The sequence below is a fragment of the Cricetulus griseus genome, chromosome 4 (genome assembly GCF_003668045.3).
Source record: "Cricetulus griseus strain 17A/GY chromosome 4, alternate assembly CriGri-PICRH-1.0, whole genome shotgun sequence".
In the NCBI taxonomy this organism is placed as follows: domain Eukaryota; kingdom Metazoa; phylum Chordata; class Mammalia; order Rodentia; family Cricetidae; genus Cricetulus; species Cricetulus griseus.
In genome coordinates, this window is record NC_048597.1 from 168,647,525 (window position 1) to 168,660,653 (window position 13,129).

At 41.9% G+C, this 13,129-nt stretch overlaps 1 protein-coding gene and 1 long non-coding RNA gene across 6 annotated transcripts in view; one reads left to right on the plus strand and one right to left on the minus strand.

Moving 5' to 3' along the window:
- Sin3a (SIN3 transcription regulator family member A) overlaps positions 1-10,565 on the plus strand; it is a 61,494-nt gene extending 50,929 nt beyond the window's left edge. For all 5 annotated transcript variants that reach the window (XM_027414994.2, XM_027414996.2, XM_027414992.2 and 2 more), the window contains exons 18-21: positions 706-798; positions 2,560-2,654; positions 7,622-7,829; positions 9,543-10,565. In XM_027414994.2, coding sequence (XP_027270795.1) covers positions 706-798; positions 2,560-2,654; positions 7,622-7,829; positions 9,543-9,773 — 627 coding nt within the window. In that variant the 3' untranslated portion in view covers positions 9,774-10,565. The remainder of the gene's footprint in view (positions 1-705; positions 799-2,559; positions 2,655-7,621; positions 7,830-9,542) is intronic.
- On the minus strand, positions 5,814-13,122 carry LOC118238689. The gene is made up of 2 exons (XR_004769622.1): positions 12,981-13,122; positions 5,814-6,063 (listed from the first exon to the last, which is right to left on the minus strand). It is a non-coding gene; the product is annotated as an uncharacterized LOC118238689 (long non-coding RNA).
- Positions 13,123-13,129: the final 7 nt, after the last annotated feature.

Below are 13,129 nucleotides of genomic sequence, written 5' to 3' on the forward strand. Positions count from 1 at the left end.
CTCTTCCATTTAATGGTGGGTCTTTTTGTAAATGTCCCCCTCCAAATGCCAGCTGATGTCATTACGCAGGTCTTGTTTAGGTAACCCTATTTTTGAGATTCGTGGATGTGGCTTTCCTGTTATGTCTAGAAGATGTAGATGTCCTGGTTTTCTGGCTCTCACAATCTTTGTGACTCTTCTTCCTTAGTCTTTCCTGAGCCTTAAGTATAGGGGTTGCATTGCAGATACATCGGTTGTGATCAGGCACCACACGGTCAGTTATTCTCTGCATTTTGACCAGTTGTGGATCTTTGTAGTAGTCCCTACCTGCTGCAAAAAAGAAGCCTCTTTGATAAGGGGTGAAAGCTCCACCTACCCGCTGAGCTGGGGTGGAGGTGTGTAACCTTAGCAAACAAACAGTTACTAACTTAAGAAAAATTGTTTTAAGATTTATTTTTATGTGTAGGGGTGTTTGTATACCATCTGTATGCAATGCCCTCAGAGGCCAAAAGAGGGTGTTGTATCCTCTGGAATTGGGAGTTTACCACCATGTGTCAAACCAAGGCATTCTATCTTGACAAGTAGCCAGGGCTCAGCAGCTTTTCAATATCCTCATCTCTTTCTTTGAAACAAAAATTTAATGCCTTTCCACCTATAGTATGAGAGTCTAGGTTTACAGCCCTGGAAATTTTGTTTTGTTTGTTTAAACCCTACTTCTGTTTTCAGCTAATGTTCATTCAGAGTCAAGGCCAGGTGCAGCTGACAATTGAGCTTCTGGATACAGAAGAGGAGAACTCAGATGACCCTGTGGAAGCAGAGGTATGGACAAGTATATTTCACATAGACCTTGCCTGGCTGCCTTGAATTTGGGGGGACTGTAGCTCCATAAGGTTTCTGTGATTATGTTTTTAGGATTTACTTTCTGTCTGTCTGTCTGTCTGTCTGTCTGTCTGTCTGTCTGTCTGTCTATCTATCTATCTATCTATCTATTCTATTTTTGAGGCAGGGTCTTTGTATATAGTCCTGGCTTTCCTGGAACTTCATCTGTAGACCAGACTGGCCTTAAACTCAGATCTGCCTCCTGAGTGGTGAGATTAAAGGCTTGTGCCACCACCACTGGTTGAGGATTTAAACACTGAGCCATCTCCAGCCCCTCCCTCCATAGGTTGTTTTAACAGTTGTTTAGAATGTAGTCATTCCAACTATGTCTGTGTCTATTTATACTCACTTTGGAGGCAACAGTGGAATTAGCTGTCAATGCCTCCTATCCTCAGTAAATATAATTGACAACTTAACTTTTCTTGTGTTTGTTTTTGTTTTCCTCTAAATGACTAAATAGTAAATGAGGTACTTTTGTTTGTTTTGTGGTGTCATTTGATATAGTATCATGTTTACTTTTTAATTGAGCTTAATGAGCCCAGAAATTTTTTTTGTTTGTTTTTATTTTTCAAGACAAGGTTTCTCTGTATAGCCCTGGTTGTACTAGAACCAGCTGTTGACCAGGCTGACCTTGAACTCACAGAGATCTGCCTGCGTCTGCCTCCCAAGCGCTAAGATTAAAGGTGTGTGCTACCACTGCCCGGTAAACCCAGGAATTTTTAACTGTGTGTGTGGGGGGGTATTATCATTTTTCTGCAAAGGCAATATAAACAGGGGCCAGGCCATATAAATGATATTAAGGAGAATAAGAAAAGACCATTTGGCTTATATTTGCCAAAACTACTTTTTTCTCAAGAGATGTCAGAATTCAACATATTGATGTGGAAAGTTATTAACTATTTTGCAGTTTCTACCAATTTATTTTTTTATTTTATTATTATTTTTTTAATGGTTTTTCAGACACGGTTTCTCAGTGTAATAGTCCTTGAGTCCTGGAACTCACTTTGTAGACCGTGCTGGCTTGGAACTCACTGAAATCATTCTGCCTGTGTCTCCCAAGTGCTGGGATTACAGGTGTGCATCACCACCACCTGACTCTAACAATTTAGTTTTGATAACTATCTCAAATGTACTGTCTTGCTGCCTAACAGAGTTTAAATATGTATTTCAGTACCAAGTAACAAGCTTGTTCTATAGGGAAAGGGCATTAGTTTTTAGTTTTACAGTTCTGAGCTTCAAAGGCAAGCCCTTTACCACTGAGCTATTAACTCAGTGACCCCCCCCCCCCTTTTTTTTGGATAGGATCTTCCATATGGCTCTCACTAGCCTCAAATTTGCAATCCTCCTATCTTAGTCTCCCAGGTGCTAGAATTACTTTGGTAAACCACAACACTAGGCTATTTTGTTCTTAAAATCTGTAGTCTTTGGACAGTTGTGGCAGAATTAGACTCTTGACATAGTTATTCTTTTTTTTTTAAGATTTTATTTATTTATTATGTATACAACATTCTGCTTCCATGTATATCTGCACACCAGAAGAGGGCACCAGATCTCATTATAGATGGTTGTGAGCCACCATGTGGTTGCTGGGAATTGAACTCAGGACCTCTGGAAGAGCAGACAGTGCTCTTAACCTCTGAGCCATCTCTCCAGCCCGACGTAGCTATTCTCATGATCTTTGTCTGACATTTCTCTTCCTAGCGTTGGTCAGACTACGTGGAGCGATACATGAGTTCTGATACTACATCTCCTGAACTTCGAGAGCATCTGGCACAGAAACCAGTATTTCTCCCAAGGCAAGTCCAGTTACCTCTGGTGGTAATACATATTGTTCACAGCTTGGGTGGGGTAGGGGAGGGGGGCAACTTTAGATTCTTGGTTTCCTAAATTGTTCATCTGTTATATCTGCTGAGGATGTGTTAGCAAGTTTGTTTGCTGGCTTACCTGTAAAATCCCCAGCATTCAAGAGGTGAGAGCACTTGAGAGCCTATAGTCCTCACTCCATCAGATGGAGTGTGTATCCATGATCAGTGACTAGCAGAACTCAGCAGCTACAGTTGTCACAAGAAAATACAGAACAGAATTAGCAAAAGGAAGAATTCAAGGGAGCTAGATACAAGCTTCTAAGAGTCCTCTCCCAGTAGAGCCATACAAGACAAGTCATACAGTTCCTTCAGACCAATATTGCGTTTGGAATGCTGCCTCCCAGATATGCTCATTAGCCTGAATGCCAGGCTTTTTATTGCATGCCGTTGATCCCAGCACTGAGGAGGCAGAGGCAGGCAGATCTCTGGGTTCAAGGCCAGCCTGGTCTACAGAGCAAATTCCAAGACAGCCAAGGATACACATATAAACCCTGTCTTCCTGTCTTGGAGAAAAAGAGAGGCTTTCTTTATGGCATGTACTAAAATTCCAGACAGAAGAATAAGCATTTTAGGTTCTGTGAGCCACCTTTGTGGTTTTGGGGGTTGTAGAAAGGGCCCCCAAATCTCTTTTAGCTGCTGTGTAATTCTTTTCTGTATAGAACTTTAAATTTTTTCCCATATACAGGCAAGTTTAATGCTAATCCTCTGATTTTGAAAACTATTTTAGAAGTAGAAACTGGATAGATAACACAGGTAAGTGATTTATACCTGTGATCGTGGTACTGGGAAAGTTCCAGCACAAGCATTGCTGGGAGGTCAAGACTAGCCTTGGTCTATATATACCATAATGTAGTCAGAAGGTTCTGTCTTGCTAGTCCCACAGCCCTTTAGTTCCAAATAAACACACAAAGGCTGTATATTGTAAACTGTGTGGCCGATAGCTCAGATTTCTTATTGGCTAGCTCTCTTAATCATTAACCCATTTCTAGTAATCTATCTCCACATGGTCTTGGGTTACCAGTGATGCCCAGGTCTCCTTTTTCCTTGGCAGCTACATGCTGTCTCTCTCGAGACTCATTCTCTGTGTTCCTCTCTCCAGAATTCTCCTAGTCTGGTAGCCCTGCCTATACTCCCTACCCGGCTACATCCTGCCTGTCTATTGGCTGAAACATCTTTATTCATCAACCAATAAGAGAAACATACAGACATACATGCCCCATCACCATACAACCCTTCTGTGTTAATCAGGATTCTCTAGAGGAACAGAACCTAGAAAATGAATCTATGTTTATAGAAAGGGGATTTAATAGAATGACTTAAAGGTTGTGGTCCAGCTAATACAACAGTGGCTACCTATTTGAATGGAAGGTTCAAGAATTCAGTAATTGTTTGGTCCACAAGGCTGGATGTCTCAGCTGTTTTTTCGTTGTAAGCCAGAATTTCAAAGATGTAGGCTCTAATGCCAGTGAAAGAATACTTGACAGCAAGGTGAGAGCATGGAGGCAAGGAGCTAAAGTTTCCCTTTCATGTCCTTATATAAGCTTCCATCAGAAGGTGTGATGGGTCTTCCCAGCTCAAAAGATCTAGATGAAAGGTGTGTCTTCTTACCTCAAAGATCAGATTAGAAGTAGTTCTTCCCACTTTAAGCAAAAATCCCTCACAGGTGTGTCCTCCATGTTACAGGTTTTAGTTAAATTGAGAAGCACATCATACCCTCTAATAAAACAGTTGCACACCCCTTTAATGAGGCAGAGTCAGGCGAGTTTGAGGCCAGCCTGGTCTACAGACCAAGTTCCAGAACAGCCAGGGCTACATAGTGAAACCCTGTCTCGAAAAACCAAAGAAAGGAAAGACCCTCAAATTCTTCGACACTATATTCAAGGTTATGGCGTTTAGTTCCAATGAGAACATGGAGAGGGAAAGAAAAGGTCTTTCCAGGTTCCCCACTCATTGCTCCATTTGGCAGACTTTGAGCAGTTGTCAAGCTCTTCTCAGCAAAGTGGACATAGATTCTATATAATCTCATGTCATGCTTTGAGACTTATTTGTTTGATTGGTTTTTGTTATTTTCAGACAGGGTTTCACTATGTAGTCCGGGTAGGCCTGGAACTCAGTTTGCCTTTGTCTCCAAGTGCGTGGATTTTAAAGGTGTGCACCACAGTTTTCAAACACTTCACAATAGAAATCGATTCTCTGGGGCTAGAAAGATGGCTCAGTGATTAAAAGCACTTGTTCTTGCAGACTACCTGGGTTCAATTCCTAGCACCCATATAGCAGTTTACAACCATCCATAACTCCAGTTCCAGGGAATGTGATGCCCTCTTCTGACCTCAGGCACCAGGTACTTACTCATGGTGCACATACATACATACATACATACATACATACATACATACATACATACATACATGGGATAAAAACACTCACACATACAAATTTTTTTTTTCGAGACAGGGTTTCTCTGTGTAGCTTTGGAGCTTGTCTCTGATTTAGGTAAACATTAGTTATAGTAAGCAATTTTCTATCATGAACTTTCTGATTATACTGGGTAACTTTGTTATAAGTATACAATATAGGCAAAAATACAACAGAATAAATTAAATTTACTTTTCTAATTTAAAATACAAAGTAAATGTTGATGGGTTTAGCCTCGATATGTCCATGTGCCACAGAGCACATGTTGAAGTCAGAGATCAACTAACCTGTGGGAGTTGGTGCTTTGCTTCCACCATGTGGTCCCAGAGATTGGACTTCATTTGATGTTCCTGTCAACAAGTGCCAAGCCTCCTCACCAGCCCTGACTCCCTGTCTTTTGGGCCTTTATGCATTCTTAGTGCTTGAGTTCCCCAAGAAAACATTGACTGATTATGATCATGCTTGTTACAGTTGTTGTGTTAGAGACTAAAACTGAACAAACGAGGATGTGGCTCAGTTAGAGTGTTTGCTCATCAGGCACAAAGCTCGAGTTTGACCCCTAGGCTGTAATAGATCAGGTGTCGTGGTGCTTGATTGAATTCCTGCACACGCACGGCAAGATCAGAATGAACATCATCCTTGCAGACCAGACAAACAAACAAACCAACCAAGATATGACGCCCACTATGTTTTAATACATGATCTCACTGAAAAGCTGATTTAAAACAAAAAAGTTCACAGTGATGTTTTATATTTTGCAAAACTTTTTTAACAAAAATGAAGAAATTGTAGTCTTGCTTGTATATGGAACTGTAGAGAGTATTTTCAGACTCCTCAGATGGTTGTAGATCCTGATCTTTGACGAATATTCTCCAGGTGGGTGTTCCAGATGGTAGAAAATGTTTGTTGAGCATGCCTGATCGATCTGGACTCCATACCCAGAAACCCATGGTGGAAGGAAGCAAAGCAGATTTCCAAAGGTCATCCTCTGACTCCATATGTGTATGTGTACCACATACACTATTAAGTTTTTTAAAAAATTTTACAAATGGCAATATGCAGTGTCTGTGAGCTTTGTATGGCATTAGCATTAGTTTGTCTTGTGCCTTGAGTAAATTGTTTTCATAGATGACTGAGTAACTTCTTCATATGATTAATTATTTGGGAGGTATTAACTTTACTAAGTATACTAAATAAATATCTGTATTTTTTACATTATTCCTCCAAAAGTCACCCTTATTTCTGCCAGTGCTGTTAATCTCATTACAGATAACTTTCAAGTACTGGGAAGCCATGGAGCTTATGGTAGTTATTATCAGTTTACCAAATGCTCAGTTTTATTCAAAAGTTCCAATCTTATCATTGGCAATAAATATGTTGTTTTCCTTGAAGAAACATGTACTTTTGAGAAAATATTTTGCATGTTCCCAAGACTAATTTTTTATTCTGTTGTTTTCATTTGTAAGTCCAGTAATTGCTCAAGTACCTTTCAAGAATATTTTTTTCCTTTAATACACAAAAGGGCTTTATCACAGTACACACCGAAAAAGATGGAAATGGGGCTGGAGAGATGGCTCAGTGGTTAAGAGCACTGGCTGCTTTTCCAGAACTCAGGTTCACTTCCCATAACCCACATGACAGCTCACAATCATTGGAGACTCTAGTTCTAGGGAATTCAGCACCTCTCCTGGCTTCGACTGCAGTGTACTAACATGGTGCACAGCCAGAACACTCGGAAAAAAATAAAATAAAAACAAAACTTAAAAAAAAAAAAAAAGACAGCCAGGCGTTGGTGGTACATGCCTTTAATCCCAGCACTCCAGGAGGCAGGCGGATCTCTGTGAGTTCGAGGCCAGCCTGGTCTCCAGAGCAAGTGCCAGAATAGGTTCCAAAGCTATATAGAGAAACCCTGACTTGAAAAAACAAAACAAAAAAAAAACAAGAAACAAAACAAAAAAAAGACATAAGATTTCATAAACAATTTGATGACTTTATTGTGTCCATTTTTTATAAAAGTAAAACCAGCTTGTTTGGTGTCCATCCATGGTCAGAAAAGAATACAAAGGTTTCTAAGTGTGGTTTGTAGTATGTAGATACTAATAGGACATCTCTGGGAAAGATAAAAAGTAGACCTTCAAGTAACTTTCTGTTACCTAGTTTAGATGAGGAACTCCAGTTTAGAGGCAATGGGGTAATAAATTGGGATACTTTGCTCTGTAGCTGTTAAAGAGAACAAGACAGATTTGTGTACTGCACTGGAAATAGGTTAAGTGAAAAATGGAGAATAACACATAGTATGATCAAGGCTGAGGCTTCAAGTAATTATATGTATAAAATCAGTGAAAGCATTGCACATTTTTATATATGTGTATCTAAAATCATAGTACGTATTCTTGAGGCACATAAGGAAAGAACATTTGGTAAGAGTCATGGGGATCTGTAGACAGATGGTCTCTCAACCTGAAGGGCTTTCTGCTTTGTAGAAATTTGCGGCGTATCCGAAAGTGTCAGCGTGGTCGAGAGCAACAGGAGAAAGAAGGGAAAGAAGGAAACAGCAAGAAGCCCATGGAAAATGTAGAGAGCCTGGATAAGCTGGAGTGTAGGTTCAAACTGAACTCCTATAAAATGGTATATGTGATCAAGTCGGAGGACTACATGTACCGGAGAACGGCTTTACTCAGAGCTCATCAGGTGAGAACTGGTGGTTGGGATGTCTCTGCATTTCCCAAGTCCTACTGCACTGGCCTGGTATATTTCCCTTTTTAAAAAACCCGTTCCTGGAACAAACAGTTGCTATGTAAGCAGTTGTATTTGCTAAGGATCTCGTAACAGAGTATTATGACTTAAAGGATAAAATTGCTGGGGATATGTAGTTCGTGGTAGAACACTTTCCAGTACACCCAAGGTGGTCTTGGCACTGTCCCCAAATACCTGCTTCCCACACATACAACATCTTGAGGTTCTGAGAAAGACTTAAAACCCCAAGACTTATATGTCAAAATGTGTTGGAATCTATTGAGGCCCCTAAGGGGGAGAATAGCTGTTGCTGCTGTGCTCTTTTAGTATTCCTGGGTGACTCATGGCTTTTCTCTTGTCTGTCTGAATAAATGTCATTTTGAAGGATGGATGTATGGGGTGAAGGCTTCAGAGTATGGGCTATAGTTTAACCTCCAAGAGCTGGTAAACACCTGGTGTTACTTTCTGAAAAAGCTGCTCTGAGTGTTTACCTTTCAGACAGTTTCTCATCTTTTGTTTGTGAGAACTCTGTTTTCAAGGGCTGTCTCACTTGTACTTGCAGCAGGCGCTAGGATACTGCCCCAAACTTGGGCAAATGAGGAAATAAAAGGGTCAAGGAAACCGACATGTGGGATTTCCTTGGTGGCTTCTCTAATACAGGACACCAGAGACCTAAATAACAAGAGTTACATGAGAAGTGTTTTCTATGCAGCAGAAATGTTAGATGACAGACTGGGGAGAAGGAAAGGTATTGGCATATATTGAAAATAAAAACAGTGATTCGGGGCAAGAGCTATAGAGAAAGACATTGTGCAGGTGTGAGGATAGGTGAGGTCACACTAGTCTCAATGGGCCAAGCTTTGAATTTTGTTAGATTTACTGGGGCCCCTTTGTTTACATTTATTTGTTTTGTGTTAATGTTATGTCCTCGTGCTTTTTTGGTTTTTCGAGACAGGGTTTCTCTGTGTAGCTTTGGAGCGTATCCTGGCACTCGCTCTGGAGACCAGGCTGGCCTCGAACTCAGAAAGATCCGCCTGCCTCTGCTTCCCGAGTGCTAAGATTAAAGGCGTGTGCCACCAACGCCCGGCTTGTCCTCCTGCTTTTGTTGAGTCTTCATGGCACAGTGAGAGTGTTGTGGTCAGAGGATAAGCTGTAGGAGTCAGTTCTCTCCATACTGGTTCAGGTGGAATACAGGTCATTATCCTTAGTGTCAGGTACCTTTACCTACTGAGCTATTTTGCCAACCTGCCTTATTTTAATTTTTCTTTTAAAGATAGCACTCTACAGGGCTGAAGAGGTGGCTCAGTGGTTAAGAACACTAGCTGTGTTCTTTCATAGGACCCAGGTTCAATTCTCAGCATCCACATGGCAGCTCACAACTGTCTGTAACTCCAGTTCCAGGGGATCCAGTGCTCTCTTCTGGCTCCACAAATACCAGGCACATGTAGGCAGAATACCCACTGTACTCATAAAGTAAGCCAGGCATGGTGGCATATTTATTTAGTCTCAGCACTCAGGAGGCATAGGCAGGTAGACCTCTTGAGTTTGAGGCCAGCCAGACCTGCATAGTGAGACTCTTTTTAAAATGAATGAATGAATATTGACTTTTGTGTTTGAAGGGTTTGTTTGCCTATTTTATCTTTTCTCTCTCTTTTACTTTGATTTTAGTCCCATGAGCGTGTAAGCAAGCGTCTGCATCAGCGATTCCAGGCCTGGGTAGATAAATGGACCAAGGAGCATGTGCCTCGTGAAATGGCAGCAGAGACCAGCAAGTGGCTCATGGGTGAGGGGCTAGAGGGCCTGGTGCCCTGCACCACCACCTGTGACACAGAGACTCTGCACTTTGTAAGCATTAACAAGTATCGTGTCAAATACGGCACAGTATTCAAAGCCCCTTAACTGCAGAGCCAGCACAGGTAGCTCAGAGGTGTGTGTCTGTGTGTGTGTGTGTGTGTGTGTGTGTGTGTGTGTGTGTGTGTGTGTGTATGTGTGTGTGTAGGCATGTGTACTACACACCGAAGAACAGAGGAAGATGCCTTTCAAGCCACCAGTGCAACCTGGCACCAAGCAGGACCGTGGACAGACACCTTAGAAAGCTGGAACTGGCACTTTTCCCAAGGGTACTAGCCTGCCCAACAGGGAATGAAGTCCATGCAAGCACAGAGAACCGGCAGCTTGCTTGCACACACCAGCAGAGCTCAAGCTAGAACTTCTGTGACCTGACCTTAGACATGCAACCAGATGCTATCACCCTTTGGATGGATGGAGGTGCATTTATAAAACAGATGGACTGTAACTAATGGTCACTACTCCTCTCTCTACCCTGAAGAGGCTGCAGGGAGACTGCATTTGATGACCACATCTCCACTTGAGCACATCTACGATCCCCTGTTAGAGTTTGTCTGAGACCTGCTGTTTGGCTTTGGGATTGATACCTTGTGGATTTGGTTTCTGAGCCGTTGCAGCCCACCTTCCTCCGTCTTCTGGTTCTCAGCCTCACCAAATTCCAGCCAGTCCTCTTTTGGCCCCCGTGGACTGTTTTGTACCTGCTTCTTACTGGTCTGCCCTAGTGCCATCCACCAGCTTCACTCACACACAGACACACACATTTTAACTTGGATTTTCTTTTTTGTAAATAATGTATATACTGTCAATTTTTTATTAAAGGAAATATGCTTTGATGTGCTAGCATAAGTGCTCTAGCTTCTTGTGTACCATAGGACTATGTGGCTTCAGATTTAGTACTTATAAAGAGATGTACAAGACATTTATTACACTTTTTACCAAAGGGAGATACCATTGTAGTACTTTTATGTAAAACTTGTCTCCTCCCCCCCCCTTTTCTTTTCCTTTCCTTTTTTTATGTAAATAAAGCTTGGTTCTTAAGGAAATCCGTAACCCAAGTCCCTTGTCCTCCACCAGAGAGCTATTGTTAAATAGGGACTGGCTTTAGTTTCTTTTCCAGGTTACAAATAGGATTTGGCTGTAAATAAATAGGTATTTGCACTTGTCAAATCAACATATATCAGAAGATGGTAAAAGTGCTTGCCACACAAGCCTGACAACCTGAATGATCTCTGGACCCCACAGTGGAAAGGGAAAGGTGACTCCCAAAGTGGTCCTTTGGCCTCCACAAGTGACCTCTGATACTTGAGTACCTTCATTCTAGTGCACTCAGGCACAGGCACTCCTAGGGGTTTTGTTTTTCCCTCACATTTCTAATTTTCCTTACTGGGAATGAGGCAACAACTCAAGATACCAAGCCAGAATAAATGTTGTGTCTAGTTGGAAGGGAATGGATTGGATATACTGCTTAGCAATAGTAAAAGAAAATGCAGTAATACAGGCCTTTAATCTCAGCACTCAGAGGCAAACAGAGTTCTGTGAGTCCAGGGCTACAGAGAGACCCTGTCTCAAAAAATGAAATAAAAAAAAAAATACACTTATTTTTGTGTATATACTTGCACGTGTGTGCATATGCAGAACAACTTGGAGTCAGTTCTAGGAATGGATCTCAGGTTGTTGGGCTTGGCTGCAAATATTTATTTATCTGTGCTGCTTGTCGCCTACACCAGTCTGTGTAGTCTCCACTTTTTAAGTTACATAAATTGACACATGAGTCTTAGGGATCTTCTAATATGGTTGACCTGGACCTGCTGAACAACAACGAACTAACCCTCATAGTTATATTTTCTGGTTAAAAATCCCTGGTACCTGGGCCAATGAGATAGCTCAGCTGGTTAAGGTTCTTGCCATTAAGCCTAAAGACCTAAGATGGAGTCCTGGACCCCAGGACCCCACACGGTAGAAGGTGGGAACTGTGAGTCGTTTCCCCCCCCCCCCCATGAAATGTAACATTGTTTTTTAAATTCTCAACACGACCATAAGGGAAAAAAAATTGACTCCTGGGGTTTCAAGATACAAAGTGAGCTTTTATTTATCTGACACAGGGTCACACATAGCCCAGGCTACTTCAAAACTTCAAAGTTCTGGGAACACAGGTGTTTTTGTCACAGGGGGCAAGACACTCTTGAAGGCAATAAAAAGCCTAATGGAAAAGCATTGTAGAACCGTGGCTGAGGCAGTATGTCAGAAGACTGAAAGTATGATTTCCTCAACCATATTTCACCTCTCTGCTCCCTCAAGACCATGCTGGCCTACATGAAAATAGATCTGAGTAGAGGCAGCCTTGGTTGTTGCTACCAAATTGTTGTAGCAACAGCACCTTCCTGCAGGTCAGGGTAGGATTTCAGATAGTTCAAGAGAAAAAGTCCTTTTGACCAATAAAACAGGTAACTTTGGTCAAGGTTTCATAAAGCAGAAGGGTATGTTTAAATGACTTTTGATAATCCATTTTTATTTAGTTTTTGACTTTTTGAGACAGGGTTTCTCTGTACAGTCCTGGCTGTCCTGGAACTCGCTTTGTAGACCAGGCTGGTCTTGAACTCAGAGATCCCCCTGCCTCCTTTGCTTGTCCCACCAGTGCTGGGATTAAAGGCTTGTGCCACCACACCGGAGCACTTGGTCATTTTTTTAAGTAATCTGACTTTGAAGTGCAAATCCAGTTATTTTCGTTAAAACAGGCTGATTAGATTTCCCCTTTGTTTATTCTTGTAGTGATTTTTACAGATACTCTGGTAGACAGTAAAGCTGGAGGCTGGCTTAAAACTTCTCTGCACTTGTTGACCTGCTTCATCAGGTCAAAAAATACATTTTGGTGATGGGCAACAGTGATGTATGTAATAGAAGGAGGGTTATCGGGGGTACAAATTCCCCTTCCCCCATCTCAATACATTGCCGATTCGTTTGAACACACCGGGGGCAGCCTTGCGCCTTTCATGTTATGAAGGTACTGCTAGTACTCGAGTTAGGTAAAGCTACTGGAAAGCAAATTAACTCTTGATTGGCCCTATATCTTTTTCCAGGACCTTCCAGGGATTCCATCCATATCCCTCGGCTTTCAGTCTTTAGTAGCCCAGGCTCTCCTCAAATTGCTATGTTACCGCGGATATCCTTCAATTAACACTCCCGCCTCCAGGAACCCAGGGCTTCCTGCATCCTAGGCAAGCCCTCTCCTTACCGAACCACATCACAGCTCAAACTTACCATTTTATTTAAGGACAATTTGCCCAGCTGTCTGACAGCTGAATGAGATGAGAACTGCGAAGGCGCAGCTTCCGGGTTTCACCAGATTGGCTCCCCAAAGCCTGCATCTTACAAAAGCTGCTGGTGTCCCAAGAAAAGCTGCTCGGGTC